Genomic DNA, 14,558 nt, shown 5'->3' with positions numbered 1-14,558 from the left:
GTTGGGGCCTGGCAAGCCTCGCCAGGGGCCAAGCAGCACGTGAGGGTAAACTTGTCCAAAACTTGGTAAATTTGTCTTCGACTCCCAGACTCTGCCCCGTCTGGCTCCTGGCCCAGCCCCGGTCCTACCAGCCCAGCCAGTATCTGACCCAGGCTCTTGAGAGCCACCTCTGAGGAGGGATGTCACCCACAAGTGCTGTCTTCCAAGATCAGATTTCTTAAAACTTATGGAAGAAATTTTTTTTTAATTTAATTTGACCTTTCTTCTTTATTTCAGGTTATCACTTCAATCTATTGTATTTTTTCTTTCCTCCCCAAAGCCGCAAGACATGGTTGTATATTCTAGTTGTGGGTCCTTCTAGTTGTGGCATGTGGGATGCCACCTCAGCATGGCTTGATAAGCGGTGCCATGTCCGCGCCCAGGATCCAAACCGGCGAACCCTGGGCTGCCAAAATGGAGCACACAAACTTAACTGCTCGGATACTAGGGCTGCCCCAGAAAGATTTTTTAAAATAACTCTTTTTTAAAAAGTAGAAGTTCAGGTCAGCCCCATGGCCCGGTGGCTGGGTTTGCACACTCTGTTTTGGCAGCATGGGGTTTATTTTGAAACGTGCACTTGAAGATCTTATTATGCAAGCTCTCATACTTAATGGCAACAACTCCATTGTTTTTTTCTAATGATATGCCATTGCTGGTTTTTAAAAAAATTTAGAAAATATAGAAAATAAAAACCACCCATAATTCCATAATCCAGAGGGAACACCAGTTAACACAGCGAGTTAGAGCTTTCTATTCGTCCCACACAGACAGGTGTCTGCGCCCACACAGACGTGCCTGCATGCTTTTCCTTTACAAACACTATTCGGCCCCCATCCTGCTTTCCCACCCGCTTCTTTCCCTTTACAAACAATCTCGAACACCTTCCCTTCAGTTTTCACAGCTACGCTGTGTCCCACATCCTGGGGTCAGGCTGTGGTTTAACAAACTCCCTCTTGTTGGACGGGAAAGCTGTTTCCAGAAAGAGTTTGTAGACCAGATCTTGACCTAGTTTTGGTACAGGTTTAAATATGCAATGCATTCAGGGCTCAAGAAAGTTCTCCGGTTTCTTGGGTTTAGGGAGAAAGCATCTGCTCCGCCTCTGCCTCTCCCGGATGCCACGGTGTCCACCTCTCAGCCTTCCGCTCTCCAGAGGAAGGGGTTTGGAAACATCTTGAGGCCATGGCGGGGCATAGCAGGGGAACAGGGGAGGGGGAGGCATTGTTTTCTGGGGACCAGAGGAGAAACAGGACACTGAATGGCGGCACTCAGTCTGGCCCATGGCATTGTCCAAGCCTGTCCTCTGTGTCCTTGGCTTCCTTTTCATTGCTGATTGCATGCCTTCCAATGAGGGGCCTCCCAAGATGCCCCAGAAGCTCCAGCAGGTCAGTGTGGTGTTTTCAAGCTTCTGACCTTGGAGTAGACAGCAATTTGTTGTCAGTGCCATTGAGTCAGTTCCGACTCCTAGCAACCTGCGGACAGCAGGTTCCACCTGGTCTTTCGGTGCCATCCTCTTCCCTTTCAGTGCTCTCTCAGACAGTGCTCCGCTGCCATTCATAGGGTTTTCATGGCCAGTTTCTTCAGCAGTGGGTGGCCAGGTGCTTCTTCCTAGTCTGTCTCACTCTGGAAGCTCCACTGAGACCTGCCCACCGCAGGTGACCCTGATGGTAGTTGAAATACCAGTGGCAGAGCTTTCAGCATCCCAGCCACACACAACATGCATCCCCCACAGTGTGACTACGACAGACAGGTGGTGTGGTTCCCTGATTGGGAATTGAACCCAGGGTAGGGAGGTGACAGGGCCCGATCTTAACCACTAGACTCCCAGGGCTGCCTGTAGCCAGCAGTACATGGAAGAATATGATTATTATTGTTATGGTTTCTACCACAACTACTAGCTGCAGCGATGCGTGATAAGCAGGCCGGCTCTGCAGGTGCCTGCATTCTGCGGGGCGGAAGGCATGATGCCTGCAGCAGAGATGAAGGTGCGGTGGAGGGACAGGAAGTGGTAAGTGGGGGCCAAGCAGAGAGAATGAGCAGATCCTACGACTCGAGGCTATTCCAGACTCTCCAATCTTCAAATGTGAAGAGCGTAGGACCCAGAGCCAGACAGCCTGCAGTCAAACCTCAGCACTGGCGCTTAGTGAGCCTGGTGACAATGCCCTCGGAGCCCTGGCTTCCCTTTGCTGTCGGGCTAAAGTTCGTCCGGTTCTGGGTCAGTTCTCAGCACACGTCAGCTGTTGTCATTAGCTGCAATGCCATGCGCCCTCGGATTGTACATCTCTGGGGCATGTTGTCCAGCAGACTCTCAGCTACACCTCTCCCAGTGAGACCGAGGCCCAGGTGAAGCCCTCCTTAGTTGAGTGGGTCTCACTTAGGACCCAGGCTCCTCCCTCCCTGCTCTCCTCCCCTGGGAAGTCACCCTCATTCACAGAGTCAAAGCAGGTTCCATCCAGATGCATTTCCACACCTAAGGAGGGAAGAAGGAAGGGGCTAGGGAGGTGCACACGCGCCAAGCAGTGTGGTGCAGAAACTGCAGCCATCGCTTCTCATGGCCCGTCCTGGAGAACGTGGTCACGTGGCACATCCAGCTGCAAGGGAATGGTGACTGTCACCTCTCTGGGCAGCACGTGTCCCACTGAAGCGCTTTCTATGGACAGGGAGGAGGAGGAGGAGGAGGATGGCCATGAGCACAAAAGCAGAGACACCCGAGTTGTCGCAGATGCCGCCTTCCTCAGACTCCCCAGTGACTGGAGTGTGGGGGGAAGTAGGAAAGTGGGTTCTCACTGGGCTGGGCCTTCTCTAGACCCAAGTGTGTGCTGAGTGGCACCACACCCGGTGGCCCGCACCTGTCTCCATCGCTGTCAGGTTTTGCCGCTTTTTTCTCACGTTGCATCTTTGAACGGGAATGCTGTCAAGGACCCAATGGAGATTATGATCGCGGTGACAGGCCAGAAAGACGGCAAGTCCGAATTTACCTAGGTGTCTGTGATGGAAGGAGCCCACCCAGGTTAATGAGAACAATGGAAGGTTTTGGTGACACCCGGCAGTAAATTTGGGGAAGACATGAAGATCTGGGAAACTAAGTGCAAACAGCAGAGAAAGTCTTCCTACGAGTCCGTGCCCTGGGCTCCAGTGCTTGGTGTCCCCACCCTGAAACCAGAAGGCACAGCTCAAGGGCTGCAGAGGCTTTCTGTTTGTTTCAAGCAGCAGAGCCTCTCTCGGGCTCATTCAGAAAGCTGGCACTGGGGAGGGCCACAGGCAGGAAGGACCCCACAGAGATGCGCCAACAGGGGCCGTAGAGCAACAGGGTCCCCCAAGCCCGAGGAAGTGCAGGGACCATGGGTCTGCACAGTACAGGCGATGCCCACTGGCTGCCTTACTCCAGGCTGCGTGTCCCTTCTGTTTGCTGTTTCTGCGTCTCAGTAATGGGGCCCCTCCCAGCCCCTCCTCCCCCTCGCAGCTGTTCCCACGCATGGCTTCTCTCTACACACCCTGACTCAGCTTCCCTTTCTCCTTGCTCAGTTCCCTTCGTATTTTCCAGTTCACGTTCCTGAAAACAAGGGTCTGGTTCGGGGGTGCTCCATTCCAGCTGGCTGCTGCTGAAGGGTCGAGGGGCACGTGTCCTTCCGGCCCCGCTGCCGCCCAGCAGCAGCCCAGGGACCGCTTCTCGGGAAGCATCTCTTGGCCTTGCGACGGCCTCGTGGACAGCACTGACGTCCGTGCACCCATGGCTCCCAATCTGACACTGTGGGGTCCTAATTGTCTGCGACTGAAAATGGTGAAATGAAAATTACAGGGCATCCCCTAGGAGAGGACGCTCTGACGTGGCGTTTCCTTCCCCCTCTGCCTTCTTCCACTTTTCCTCCATTCTTGTCTATCCTCCTGCTGCCTGTAACCCCACAACAGACCACTGCTCCCCACCGCACCAGCGGTCTCCTGACCATCCACGTGAGGCACACAGCCGTGTGGGGTTGTCTCCATGGACCAAATTCCAGAGGCTTGGTTGTAGCAATCAGGACGCACTGCCCTCTCCACCTCTGTCCAGCGCCCTCACCACTTCTCCCCTTCTGGCTTGTGTGCTCGGCCCCAGCTCCTGAAGGGTGGCCAGGTCCAGACAGGACTCCCCTGACAACAGTAGGGGAAAGAGAAGGTCAGAAGTGTCCTGGGAGCAATGGGACCACTGGAAACAGCCACAGCCCCCCCTTAGGCATTCAATAGAGTCTCACTCCCCTGAAGCGTCATGTTAATGGGGGCAAGGATCCCATGGTGACAGCCATGTCAAAAGATGCCCTAAAGATTTCTGAAAAGAGTGAACAAGCCATTTGGAAATTATTCTAATAATTTGGTGAAATGTTTGAACTAGAGCTTATATCACTTGAGAAGCAGTTTCTTTTTTTTTTTTTTAAGATTGGCACCTGCACTAACATCTGTTGCCAATCTTCTTCTTTTTCGTTTCCCGCTTTTTCTCCCCAAGTCCTCCCAGTACATAGTTGTATATATTTTAGTTGCGGGTCCTTCTAGTTTCAGCGTGGCCTGACGAGTGGCGCCATGTTTGTGCCCAAGATCTGAACCGGCAAAACCCTGGGCCACTGAAGTGGAATGTGCAAACTTAACCACTCGGCCACAGGGCCAGCCCCAAGAAGCAGTTTTATCATCGGTATAGAAAGGGAACACATTTACTTTTAAATTTCTATATTAATTCACATCGCCATGCTGGTTGTTACTTGTTGAGATTATCAACTCTTCTCCCCTCTGTCCTTGCAGGACCCTCCAAGATCCAAGTCAGAGCAACAGACACAGATGACAACGAGAACACCTGCAATGCAGCCAGGGCTTACACCATCCTCAGCCAAGACCCCTCAGGTGCCTCACCATCAACTGGCACACAGGAACCCTCAGTGTGCTCTCTTTCAGGCTGGACAGACAGGTCCCAGGTCAGGAGGGGCCAGGGGTGGTGCTGTCACACATACAATTGCTTCAGCTGCTATGGCACAGACAGTAGCCAATCAGAACGAACACTAACCAAGCAGAACAGGTTCCCAACCAATCAGAACAGACTCCTGACCAATTAGAACGTGTACCAGCTAAGCAGAAGAGGCGCCCGCTGCAGACAAGGTCCTGCTGGTGCCCGCTGGCTGACTGCGAGCTGCGCCTAGCAAGCCCAAGGTTGCACTGGAGTAAATCAGGATGCGATCCGCCAGACTCCTCCTGGAACTGGTAGAAAGAAAAGGTTCCACTTCCCACAAAATTAGACCACATCCTCTGGTGAAAACAGAAGACCACTCCCAGCATCCCACCCCCGCCCCGAGTGTTGAGCACATAACTGAGGGGTCCCAGGACGCCCTGGTCTGGTACTGGGACTGGGAACATATTGGTCAGATCCCAATCCAGGTAAAGTCTCCTCCTGGGTCAATTTTGGGAGAGGATGGTCTGAATTTACCAAAGTTTGCTTCTTTGGATAGTGGTGGGCCAAGGAGAAAGCTTTTCTTTGAGCAGCCAGAAGCCCGCCATCTAATGGAGGGAGGATCCTCCAGGTCGGCAGCCTGAGGGGTTCCGCATCGCTCTCCGGCTCCTGAGCCGCACCTTCATCTACAGTCTCCAGTGCTGACCCTGCATGCCTGTCTGCGGAGCGCTCCCGCGCACACCCCGACGGCTCAGGCTGCTGCCCTCCAAGGCAAAGGCTGAAGTCTACCGTGACAGCCGTGGTCACAGGGGCCAACAGCACCGCCAGCCCTCCCATCCCAGCCCGAACTCAGTAAGTCCAGCTGAGGCCAGTGGACATCTAGTGGACTCTTGCCTGTGGCCCGTGCGTCACTGTGCTGAGCAGCAGTGTCGCGATCCAGGCCAGTGTTTCTCAGCCTGGCAGCATGTTAGAGCCTGCTGCCACCTTTGGGACACACTGACCAACTCTCCTGTCCCAGGGCAAGGGCAGCCATCTTGGGCTGGGCGGCGACTCAAATGGGCAGACGAGTGCAGAAGGAAGAGTCCACAAGACAGACAAGATGTGGTTGTCCTGGGGACAGGGCAGGGGCTCCCTCTTGGCCAGGAGCCCTCTGGATCCCGCCGGATAAGAATAAAGAGCCTTCAGGCCCAGGTGGCGGGAAGTGACCCAGGCTTCTTTGGGGTGCGCTGTGCAGGATGCTCCGATAAGTGAAGGGCAGAAAAGGGGACATTGATTGTGTCCCACGGAGGTGTGTCAGGACCACAGTAAACAATGCACAGGGAGGTGCTAACACCAGGATTCCTGGGCTGGAATCTGAACCCAGACCAGCCTGACCTCAGAGAGCAGACCCTCTCCACTCTGGGAGGTGTAGCCTCAAAATAATCGAGTAAATTCTTTTGACCTGGGAAGGCTGCTATGCTGCCTGCTACAATGTGGAAGCCCACCCCTCTGTGGACAAAGCCACAGTTTGTCGTTTGGTCCCAAGACAGAAATGGCAGGACACAGAGAGACAGAGAACTGCAGAGGCCCATGAGCCCCTGTCGCTGAGATGTAGAGGCGGATCCGGACAGCGCCTTCTCCTCAAATGGTCCAGAGCAATAAACCCCCGCTGCTCCCAAGGGGAATGGGCTGGTGTCAGGGACTCCCCGGGGGTGGCAGGGGTTCCAGCTGAGCTCCGCTTGCAATCTCATGTGCCTGACTGAAGACAGAGAGACTCGATCCCTGTGGAGACTGAGTCAGAGGGGACTTGACAGGCAGGTGCAAGGGACAGGCAGGAGGAGCCACTCCAGGCCCAAATTCTTGTTGGGCTCCGGGTCCTGCAGGGTTGATGGCCACAGTCAGACCTGAGGGGTCTGCAGTCACCACAGAGCTCCTCACAGTGACCGGAGGCCAGAATCAGAGGAGTTGCACCCAGCCGTGGGGCTGTGGCTTCCTCCTGCTGACACACGCCCAGGATCAGGGCTGCAGGGCCTGGGAGACGTGGCATTAGCTGTCCAGCCCCTTCAGAACAGGGTGAAGATGGACAATGAGCTGCTGGAAGCCCCACACCGACAGGCACGTGCAGAGGGCCAAGCAGGGGCTTTGTGGGTGCCCCTCATCATCTCTCGGGCCGACAGCACAGCAGCCTCCACTGCGGCCCATCTTGATTAAGAACAAAGGATCCTCCTGAGATACAGAGGGCTCCTCGAGGCTGGCGCCGGCTGTCTGTCTCCCAAGTCCCCAGACAGGGCATCAGGAACAGGTGCCTGTATCCTTTGCGTGCAGTAGGTGAGCCAGGCGTTTGAGAACAAGGCAGACGCTGGGAGAGTGAGGCTGAAGGTGAAGGAGGCTGACGCCCCGGCTCCTACTGTGGAAGAACCAGCTGCTTTGCTGTCACCATGGACCCCAAGAACAAGGACGGCCTTTGAAAACACCCAGAGACAGGCTATGTTGGTCACCCACTTGCCTCCCACTGGGGCCACCATCAGTTGGTGCCATCTGCTCTGGACAGGACGAGAGGGTGGCGGCTTCCGGGTGAGGGCTTTCTGCTGCGACAGTGGTCCTCCCTGGTCCTTGTGTCAACACAGCCACGCCAGCACCCCGGACCCCAGGGGAAGTGCCGCCTAATTAACAGTTGTCTCCCAGAAAAATACTAACCTGGGATGTTCCCCCAAAAGCAGATCCCGAAACGAGAATTTGTGGGAGGGACCCTGGAAGAGCTAGTGAGGGAGCTGGGAGGGTGGGACAGGAAGCAGGGAACGCAGGCACCTCAGGGGCAAAGGGCTCAGGCCCCCAGACCTCCCGCCTGTCTCTCTTAAGGCATTTGTCCGCCTTCCCTCATGGGTGTGGCTGCTGCTTCACCCCTAGAGGCAAGAAGCCTTGTCTCCAGAGCGGGCAGCGGGGCCTGGAACCGTCTGCCTCATTCCCTCAGAACTGCCCAGGGACAAACAAAAAGAGAGAGAGGACAACAAGACAGGGAGGGAGGTTCACGGGGAGGAGGACAGTTTCAGAGCAACACAGGCTGCGTGTGGGTGAGGTCCTGAATAACCCCCCTCAGGACCCTCCCAGATGACACCCTCTGCTGGACTCAGGAGGGTAGGCTGGAGAGGGGGCAGGCATTGACTGCTCTTTGTTCCAGATGTGATCTCTGAGCCCCAGAATACTGGAGGCACTTGGAAAAAGTGTGGAGAAGACCAAAGGTGGCATGGAGAGCAGCCTGGGGATGGAGGGGCTGAAAATCCAGAATTCCCCCAAGGGCATGCCCCAGAACGCTCACACATCGACCTGTATCAAACCAGACACTGTGCCAGGGGGCGAACTGAGCCCCTGAGAATTGTGAACCCCCTGCCTGGGGAGGGGGCTAAGCCAGAGGGTCCAGAGCTGACCCCTGGCCCAGCCACGTAGGGACTCTCTCAGATAATTCTGCTCAGTGCTCAACACTGCCTCACAGGTCTGTGGGGAGAACGGAGAGCAGAATCAGATGGCGGGCTAGCACGCAGTCTCGCCAAGTGCCGGGGCTGTTTACGTACTCACACATCAGTTTTCACACCAAGACTATCAGAGAAGTGCTGCCTTTGTGTCTATTGATGGTGGGGGAAACTGAGGCACAAAGAAGCACAGTCACCTGCTCAGTAAGTGACAGAGCCAAGATCTGAACCAGAGTCCACCTCTTAACTGCTACACTAAGCGTCAAGTATCTAAAAGCCAGCTCGGTGTAGACAGAGCACAGAACACTCCATCACAGTATCAGTCTTTCGTGTATTGTGCCAGAAAACAACATGCCACTCCATGGCCTCCCTGTGCCTCAGTTTCCTCCTGTGTAGAAGGGGGGTAACCACACCTGCGTCTGAGGGTTGTGTGGGCTAATCTTTGCAATGCAGGGGAAGCTATGTGGAATCTAACGCTGGAAGCTATAGGTGCCTCTCTCATTTTTCACACGGTTTTACGCCTTGTCACTAGATGCTACTCCAGGAGACTGTTCATCTCACACACCAAAGGGCCTCATTCTTTTTAATGGACTGCAAAGCACGCCGGTGTGTGTGACAGAGCTCACATATTTAATTGTCCCAGTGGAGACAGTCTGGTTGTTTCTGGTCTCTTGTACCCATGGGCATTTGCTAAAACAGGTGTGAACACCCCTTTGGTGTTAACTGCTAGAAACATGAGCCCTGCCAAACGCTGGTGCGTTTAAACCTCGAATAGATAGTGCCTGATTACCTCCAAAGTGCTTCAGCCAGCACACTCCCGACCTCACCAGGAGGGTCTTCTCCTCCGCCTAGCCGCGCCAATTCTCACCTACAAACAGTCCACACTCACTACGAAATAATTAGAAAACGCACTTTGGAAGAAGAAAAAAGTTCCCATATCCAGAGCCACACTGCCAGTCGACCAACGTCATGTTGTAGGTCTTTCCAAACTTTAAATATAGACTGCCCTTATTTTATTGATATATCACATAAAATGTGTTCTATATGTGTGTTATAAAATTTTAATACAACGACAGATTCGCGCCTCCACAATCCGCTGTCACTTTTCTTATTTCTGCGTAGCCCCGGCCCCACCCCGTCAACGTGTGGAGCCCCCTACTCCTTCGGGGTGGGTGGCCAGAGTGGGTAAGAGGAGGGGCAGGTAGCGCAGCAAGAGCGCCAGGTCAGAGAGCTTCATCCCATGGGACCACCTCGCCTTGGGAGTCACTACTGCTCCTATTCTACAGATGAGGAAACTGAGGCACCATCACGTGGCCGGCCGGGGCAGTCAGAATCAGAAACCTCACCTGCCCCACTGAGGGGCTTCCATCAAAATCCTGACTGTCTCAGGGAAGAAAAAAAACTACATTAGTTCTGGGACTCCTGGGGGGCAGGCGGGCTCGCGCGCGTCCCCGACCTCCCAGGTCTGCGCCCGCGGCTGGAACCGATCTCCGCAGGACCCACCAGCCCCGCCCCGCGCTCGCCCCCGGAGGCCCGCTCTCCCAGAGGCCCGCCCCCGGAGACCCGCCCCCCGGAGGCCGGCCCCGGAGACCCGCCCCGCGCCCTCGAGCCCCGCCCCGTCTCCACCCTCCCACCCCACACAAGTCCCCTCGACTTCACTTCCGGCCCCGGGAGGAGCCTCCGCGGCCCCGCAGGTGTGTGCGCTGGGGTCACCCGCCCGAGCCGGCTCCTGAGCAGAATCCCCTGGGGCCTTCGAGGTGGACACCGGGTGGGGCCGCCCCCGCGAGCGGGACGCCTGCCCCCCTCCTCCTAGGTTTTGTCAGACACCTGGCCCCAGGCCTGGGAGGTGCCGGGGTCAGGGCGAGGGCCGGCCCGGGGAGGTGCCTGCTCCCGTGGGGTGTGACCTCTGGCCGCCTCGCGCAGTCCCGAGGCCCGCCGGCCATGAACTCGAGGGCCGCCCCGCGGCTGCGGACGCTCCAGCGACACCTTGGCTCCCCGGAGGTAGGGGCCAGGCCCGGTTGCTGGGTTCCTGTCCCCTCGACAGCATGGTGACCCATGAGCCAGGGGACAGCGAGCTGGCTTCTGGGAGAACGAGGAGACGTCGTCTGGCCTCCTACGGCCTGCAGTGACTGGGCGGAAGGAGGGCTGCGTGGGGAGGCCTCTGTGTGCGGAGATGCCCTTCAGTGGTGGGGGGAGGGGAGAGGAGGGGGCCCTAGTAGGGTGGGGAGGCCATGCTAGTGGGGAGAACTGGACGCAGGTCTGCGTTGTTAGGGACTGTGCTGCAGTGTTGACACCGCAGCCTCGTGGGGCTGACTCAGCAGTTCCAGCCCCTCCCCGCAGGGCCCGGGGCTGTTTACTCTAAGGCTGTTGCCCCACAAGGCTGGTGTGGATACCAGGCTGGGCCCCACACACTCATCCCTGCCCCTCTCTTGTGGCCCAGGGCAGAGGCATGGAGCCGGTCAGCAGCCCACTGACCACACATGTGCTGGACACGGCGTCAGGGCTCCCGGCCCAGGGCCTCTGCCTACGTCTCTCCAGGCTGGAGGACCACGGCCAGCAGTGGACCGAGCTGAGGAAAAGGTAGGAAGGACACAAGTGCAGACCACCTCCCCCAGTGCAGGGCCCGTCCTGCATCCCAGCCTGTGACCGGGCAAGGTGAAGGATCCCAGACGGGCAAGGAGTGCGAGCACTGAGGGCTGATGGTGGGCTGACCACTGCCAGACAGTCCCCCTTGGCCTCAGGACCCCCATGGCCTCCTGACTCTAGCAGCCTCTGCTTCCTCAGGCTGTGCCGTCCTGGTTGGACTGGCCCCTAGAACCGGGGAGCAGAGGCTGGGTTAAGGCCTGAGGCTCATCACCATGATTAACGGGGAAGCTTGTGCCAGCTGAGCACTGTCTGTTCTTTTTATTCTCACTACACCCTGTGGGCAGGCACCATAATTACCCCTTTTGGAGATGGGAGACTGAGGCAGCAAGAGGCAAGGTCAGAGTGGATTCCGCTGTGCTCTGCAGGCCCTGCTGGGGGAGGCGTGGCCCAGGCTGGCTGCCACTGTGGCCCTGGGCTGGCCTTGTGAGCAGGTTCCCCAGACCGACTTGAAGGAGGCAGGCTCCCTCTGGTGGTTGGGGTGAGGGGCTGGGCCCCAAGGTTCAGGGCCTGAGGGTAAGGAGCCCGCCCCCTCCTTGTTCAGCCCTCCACAAAAGCTGGGGGTCCAGGTCCCACCTCATGGTGTCGCATAGGGGTCACATAGACCATCCCCAGCCCGCCCATAAACTGCCCCGACAGGCTACTCTTTCCCTTCACAGTACAAACCCTTGAAAGCACAGCTGGTGGGAACAATAAGATGTTTTTCTGGCGGGGACTGGGGGCCCTCAGAACCCTCCAATTGGACACTTGGTGCCACTGGAAACACGCCGCCATGTGGATGGGGGTTTGGGTCGTTATTGACCCAGAAAGCCTTGTGCAATATAGTCAATGAAAAATGCAGGTTATAAAACAGTATGAAAAGTATAATCCATTTTATTTTTTTATGTTTGTATATAAGCATATTTAGGCATAGAGAAAACCTGGAAAAATATGTGCCAAATATAAACTGATTACTGCTCATGGAGTAGATTGTGGAAGAATTTTTTTCCCCTTTCTGCTCCTCTGTAATGTGATTTCCTAGAAGAACAATGTGGCTGTGTCCTTAAGGCTGCTCCAGAACGAGGCTCTAGAATCCATCCTGCTGCAGGGCTGTCCTGGCCCTACTCACCCGGGTCCCAGTCAGGCTGCAGGGGTGTCTGAGGCCACGGGCACGCAGACCCAGGAGAGCCAGGCGGGGCGCGGCTCCGCAACCGCCTCTGCAGCTCCCGCTTCCCCTCCCCAGCTACACCGACCCTGACGGCCGCTGTCCCGGGCTCCTGCCACCAGGCCAGATGAAGGTGGGCACGTACAAGCTGTCCTTTGACACCGAGGGCTACTGGAGGAAGCGGGGGCAGGAGAGCTTCTACCCATATGTGGAGGTGAGGACCGGGGGCAGGCTGGTCCCGCCCCTCAGTCTCTCCCATGGTGGTGGCAGGTGCTGAGGTCACCTGCTTTGAGTTCCCAGAGGAAGTGTCCAGGACTTCTCACGGCAGCCCATCCCTGCCCTGCCCCTCGGTCAGGCTGTTGGGGGCAGGGCCAAGGGTGACTCGGGCCCCATCCAGCTCACCGGGCCTGACCTCCCTGCCTCCCCCTTCACCTGACCCTGTTTTGGGAGGACCCCTTAGGAACCCGCAGGCCCAGGGGTCCCTCAAGCCGAGCACTTTCTCCAGGGAGGATTCAGGTCCCTCCACAGCCCTCACCACGTTGGGGCTCCTGTCCCCTGGACTTTAACTCCCAGGGCACAGCCTGGGCTGCTGTGTCCTCCCCGGGAGCACTGGGGTTAGGCTGCTCGTGTGCTGCATGCGGGCCCCTCGCTTCTTCTGGTGCCTTCTCTGCTTCTCTCAGGTCGTTTTCACCATCACAAACGAGACCCACAAGTTCCACGTACCGCTGCTGCTGAGCCCGTGGTCCTACACCACGTACCGAGGGAGCTAGTGGCTGAGCCACCGTCACTCTGGCTGAATGCCAGCTGGCCTGTGAGCACCAATTCTGTTACCACAGCCGCCGAGCCACCCGTGCCCTCAACAGACTGGCCTCTGTGTTCCTCCTGGGTCATCTGGCCCCCAATTTCCCAGTGGCGGCTGTGACTTGGGCATCAATAAAGTCAGTGCTGACATCTGCAAGGCTGTGGCGGTCACTAGGCGGAGCTCAGCTGGTGCCACCCACCCCAAGGCGGGAGGGGTAGGGTGGGTGGGTGGGCGTGCGCACCAGCTGGGCTGCAGGGAAAGCTGCAGCTGGCCGTGGGCCCTGGAGCGCCTCTCCACACACCACGCAACAGGACACACAGCCAACGTGAAGCGCCTTCATTTGCTGGCAACACAAATGTAAAAACAAACGCCTGCCGTCCTCAGGGTTGAAAGGGGGTGTCCTCCAGCCCGGGTAGGGGCTACGTTGGGGTGCCCACGAGTCCCGCGGGGCCCTGACCCAGCGTCTGCCCGACCACAGCTGTCTCCAGGGGCTTGAAGCCCACGTTGTCCAGGGGGATCCCGAAGGCCAGGAGCTTTGCCTCATAGGTGCGAAGCAGGTCGTTGTGGGCCTGTGGGAACAGAGCGGCATCAGGGGCGGGTGCAGCGCATGGCACCGAGGCTGACCCCACTCAGGCCCACCCAGCTCCGTGGAGGGGCAGGAGGGTGCTGGTGGAAAACCACAAAGCTAACCTTTACCAGGGAGCTGGGCCTGACTCAGCAAAACTGTCATCAAGAAAAGGGCCCCAGGGCTCGGAGCTGAGCGTTAAGGGCCGGGCTCCAGAGAGAACTTGGGGCCAGGCCTGGCTCACCCTTCGCTGGGTGTGGACCAGTTGCCCTAGGAGCTACACACACCAGTAGATGGCTCTACTTCTGCTCATCTAAGTGTCAGGAGATGCCGAGCATCTGAGGGAAGGGCCCAGATGGGCAGAGGAGGCTGGGAGGGCCGAGGGCAGGCCCAGCCTTCATCGTGGGGTTCCAGAGCCCTTGTGTACAATGTCCCCCCGCAGAATTAAAGGCATTTTTGAGTCACACTCGTGGGGTGGCTCTTGGTAAATGCACTGTATCTGCGTCCCCCATGGGCAAAGCCCAGACAGAGCTGTGGGCTCAACTATGGAGCTGGGGGCACTGGGGCCCAGGCCTGTCCAGTGTGGGACAGACAACAGTGGGAGGGGGGCACTGCCCTCCCCACCTGCAGGAGACCTCCGTGCCCATGTGGTTCTTGGCACGGGGAGAGAGAGTGCGGCTCCCATCACTTAACAAAGGGTCAGAAAAGGTTAGACCCATAACTGTCCCCTGCTTGAAGGACACGGGCATCAACCTGGGGGCCCCTCCAGTCACCTCAGAGGCCAGGTCTGCGCCATGGTGCCAGGGTGAGGGCCAGGTGGGGAGACGGACAGAGCCTGCCGGATGAACAAACTGCCCTCATTTACTGGACGTGCACCAGGCAGGCCCTGTAAGGGACACCAGGACAGCAGCCGGAGCTGTGGGGACGTGCCCCAGGCCACAGCAGGCCAGTGAGACTGGGCAGGCCAGACAGCCTCAAGCTGTGTCCACCCCTACCTCCTGGGCAGAGGTATAAAT

General features: G+C 57.3%; 2 protein-coding genes across 6 annotated transcripts in view; one reads left to right on the top strand and one right to left on the bottom strand.

Moving 5' to 3' along the window:
• The first annotated feature begins 9,982 nt into the window (after positions 1 to 9,982).
• On the top strand, positions 9,983 to 13,133 carry LOC106828218 (5-hydroxyisourate hydrolase-like). Of its 2 annotated transcripts, none has more exons than XM_070500681.1 (4): positions 9,983 to 10,082; positions 10,829 to 10,968; positions 12,254 to 12,389; positions 12,856 to 13,133. In XM_070500681.1, the coding sequence occupies exons 2-4, from the start codon at positions 10,838 to 10,840 to the stop codon at positions 12,943 to 12,945; spliced, it is 357 nt and encodes a 118-aa protein (XP_070356782.1). In that variant the 5' UTR covers positions 9,983 to 10,082; positions 10,829 to 10,837; the 3' UTR covers positions 12,946 to 13,133. The 2 variants fall into 2 exon arrangements, with proteins under 2 accessions (XP_070356782.1, XP_014692002.2); XM_014836516.3 differs by having other exon boundaries at positions 10,032 to 10,389.
• GAS8 (growth arrest specific 8) overlaps positions 11,889 to 14,558 on the bottom strand; it is a 51,236-nt gene continuing 48,566 nt past the window's right edge. For all 4 annotated transcript variants that reach the window (XM_070500673.1, XM_070500674.1, XM_070500675.1 and 1 more), the window contains one exon: positions 11,889 to 13,546. In XM_070500673.1, the coding sequence (XP_070356774.1) occupies positions 13,397 to 13,546 (150 nt within the window). In that variant the 3' untranslated portion in view covers positions 11,889 to 13,396. The remainder of the gene's footprint in view (positions 13,547 to 14,558) is intronic.

The sequence above is a fragment of the Equus asinus genome, chromosome 28 (assembly GCF_041296235.1).
Source record: "Equus asinus isolate D_3611 breed Donkey chromosome 28, EquAss-T2T_v2, whole genome shotgun sequence".
Lineage (NCBI taxonomy): Eukaryota > Metazoa > Chordata > Mammalia > Perissodactyla > Equidae > Equus > Equus asinus.
The sequence above is the reverse complement of the archived record's forward strand: the minus strand, read 5'-3'. Positions and strand labels throughout refer to the sequence as shown.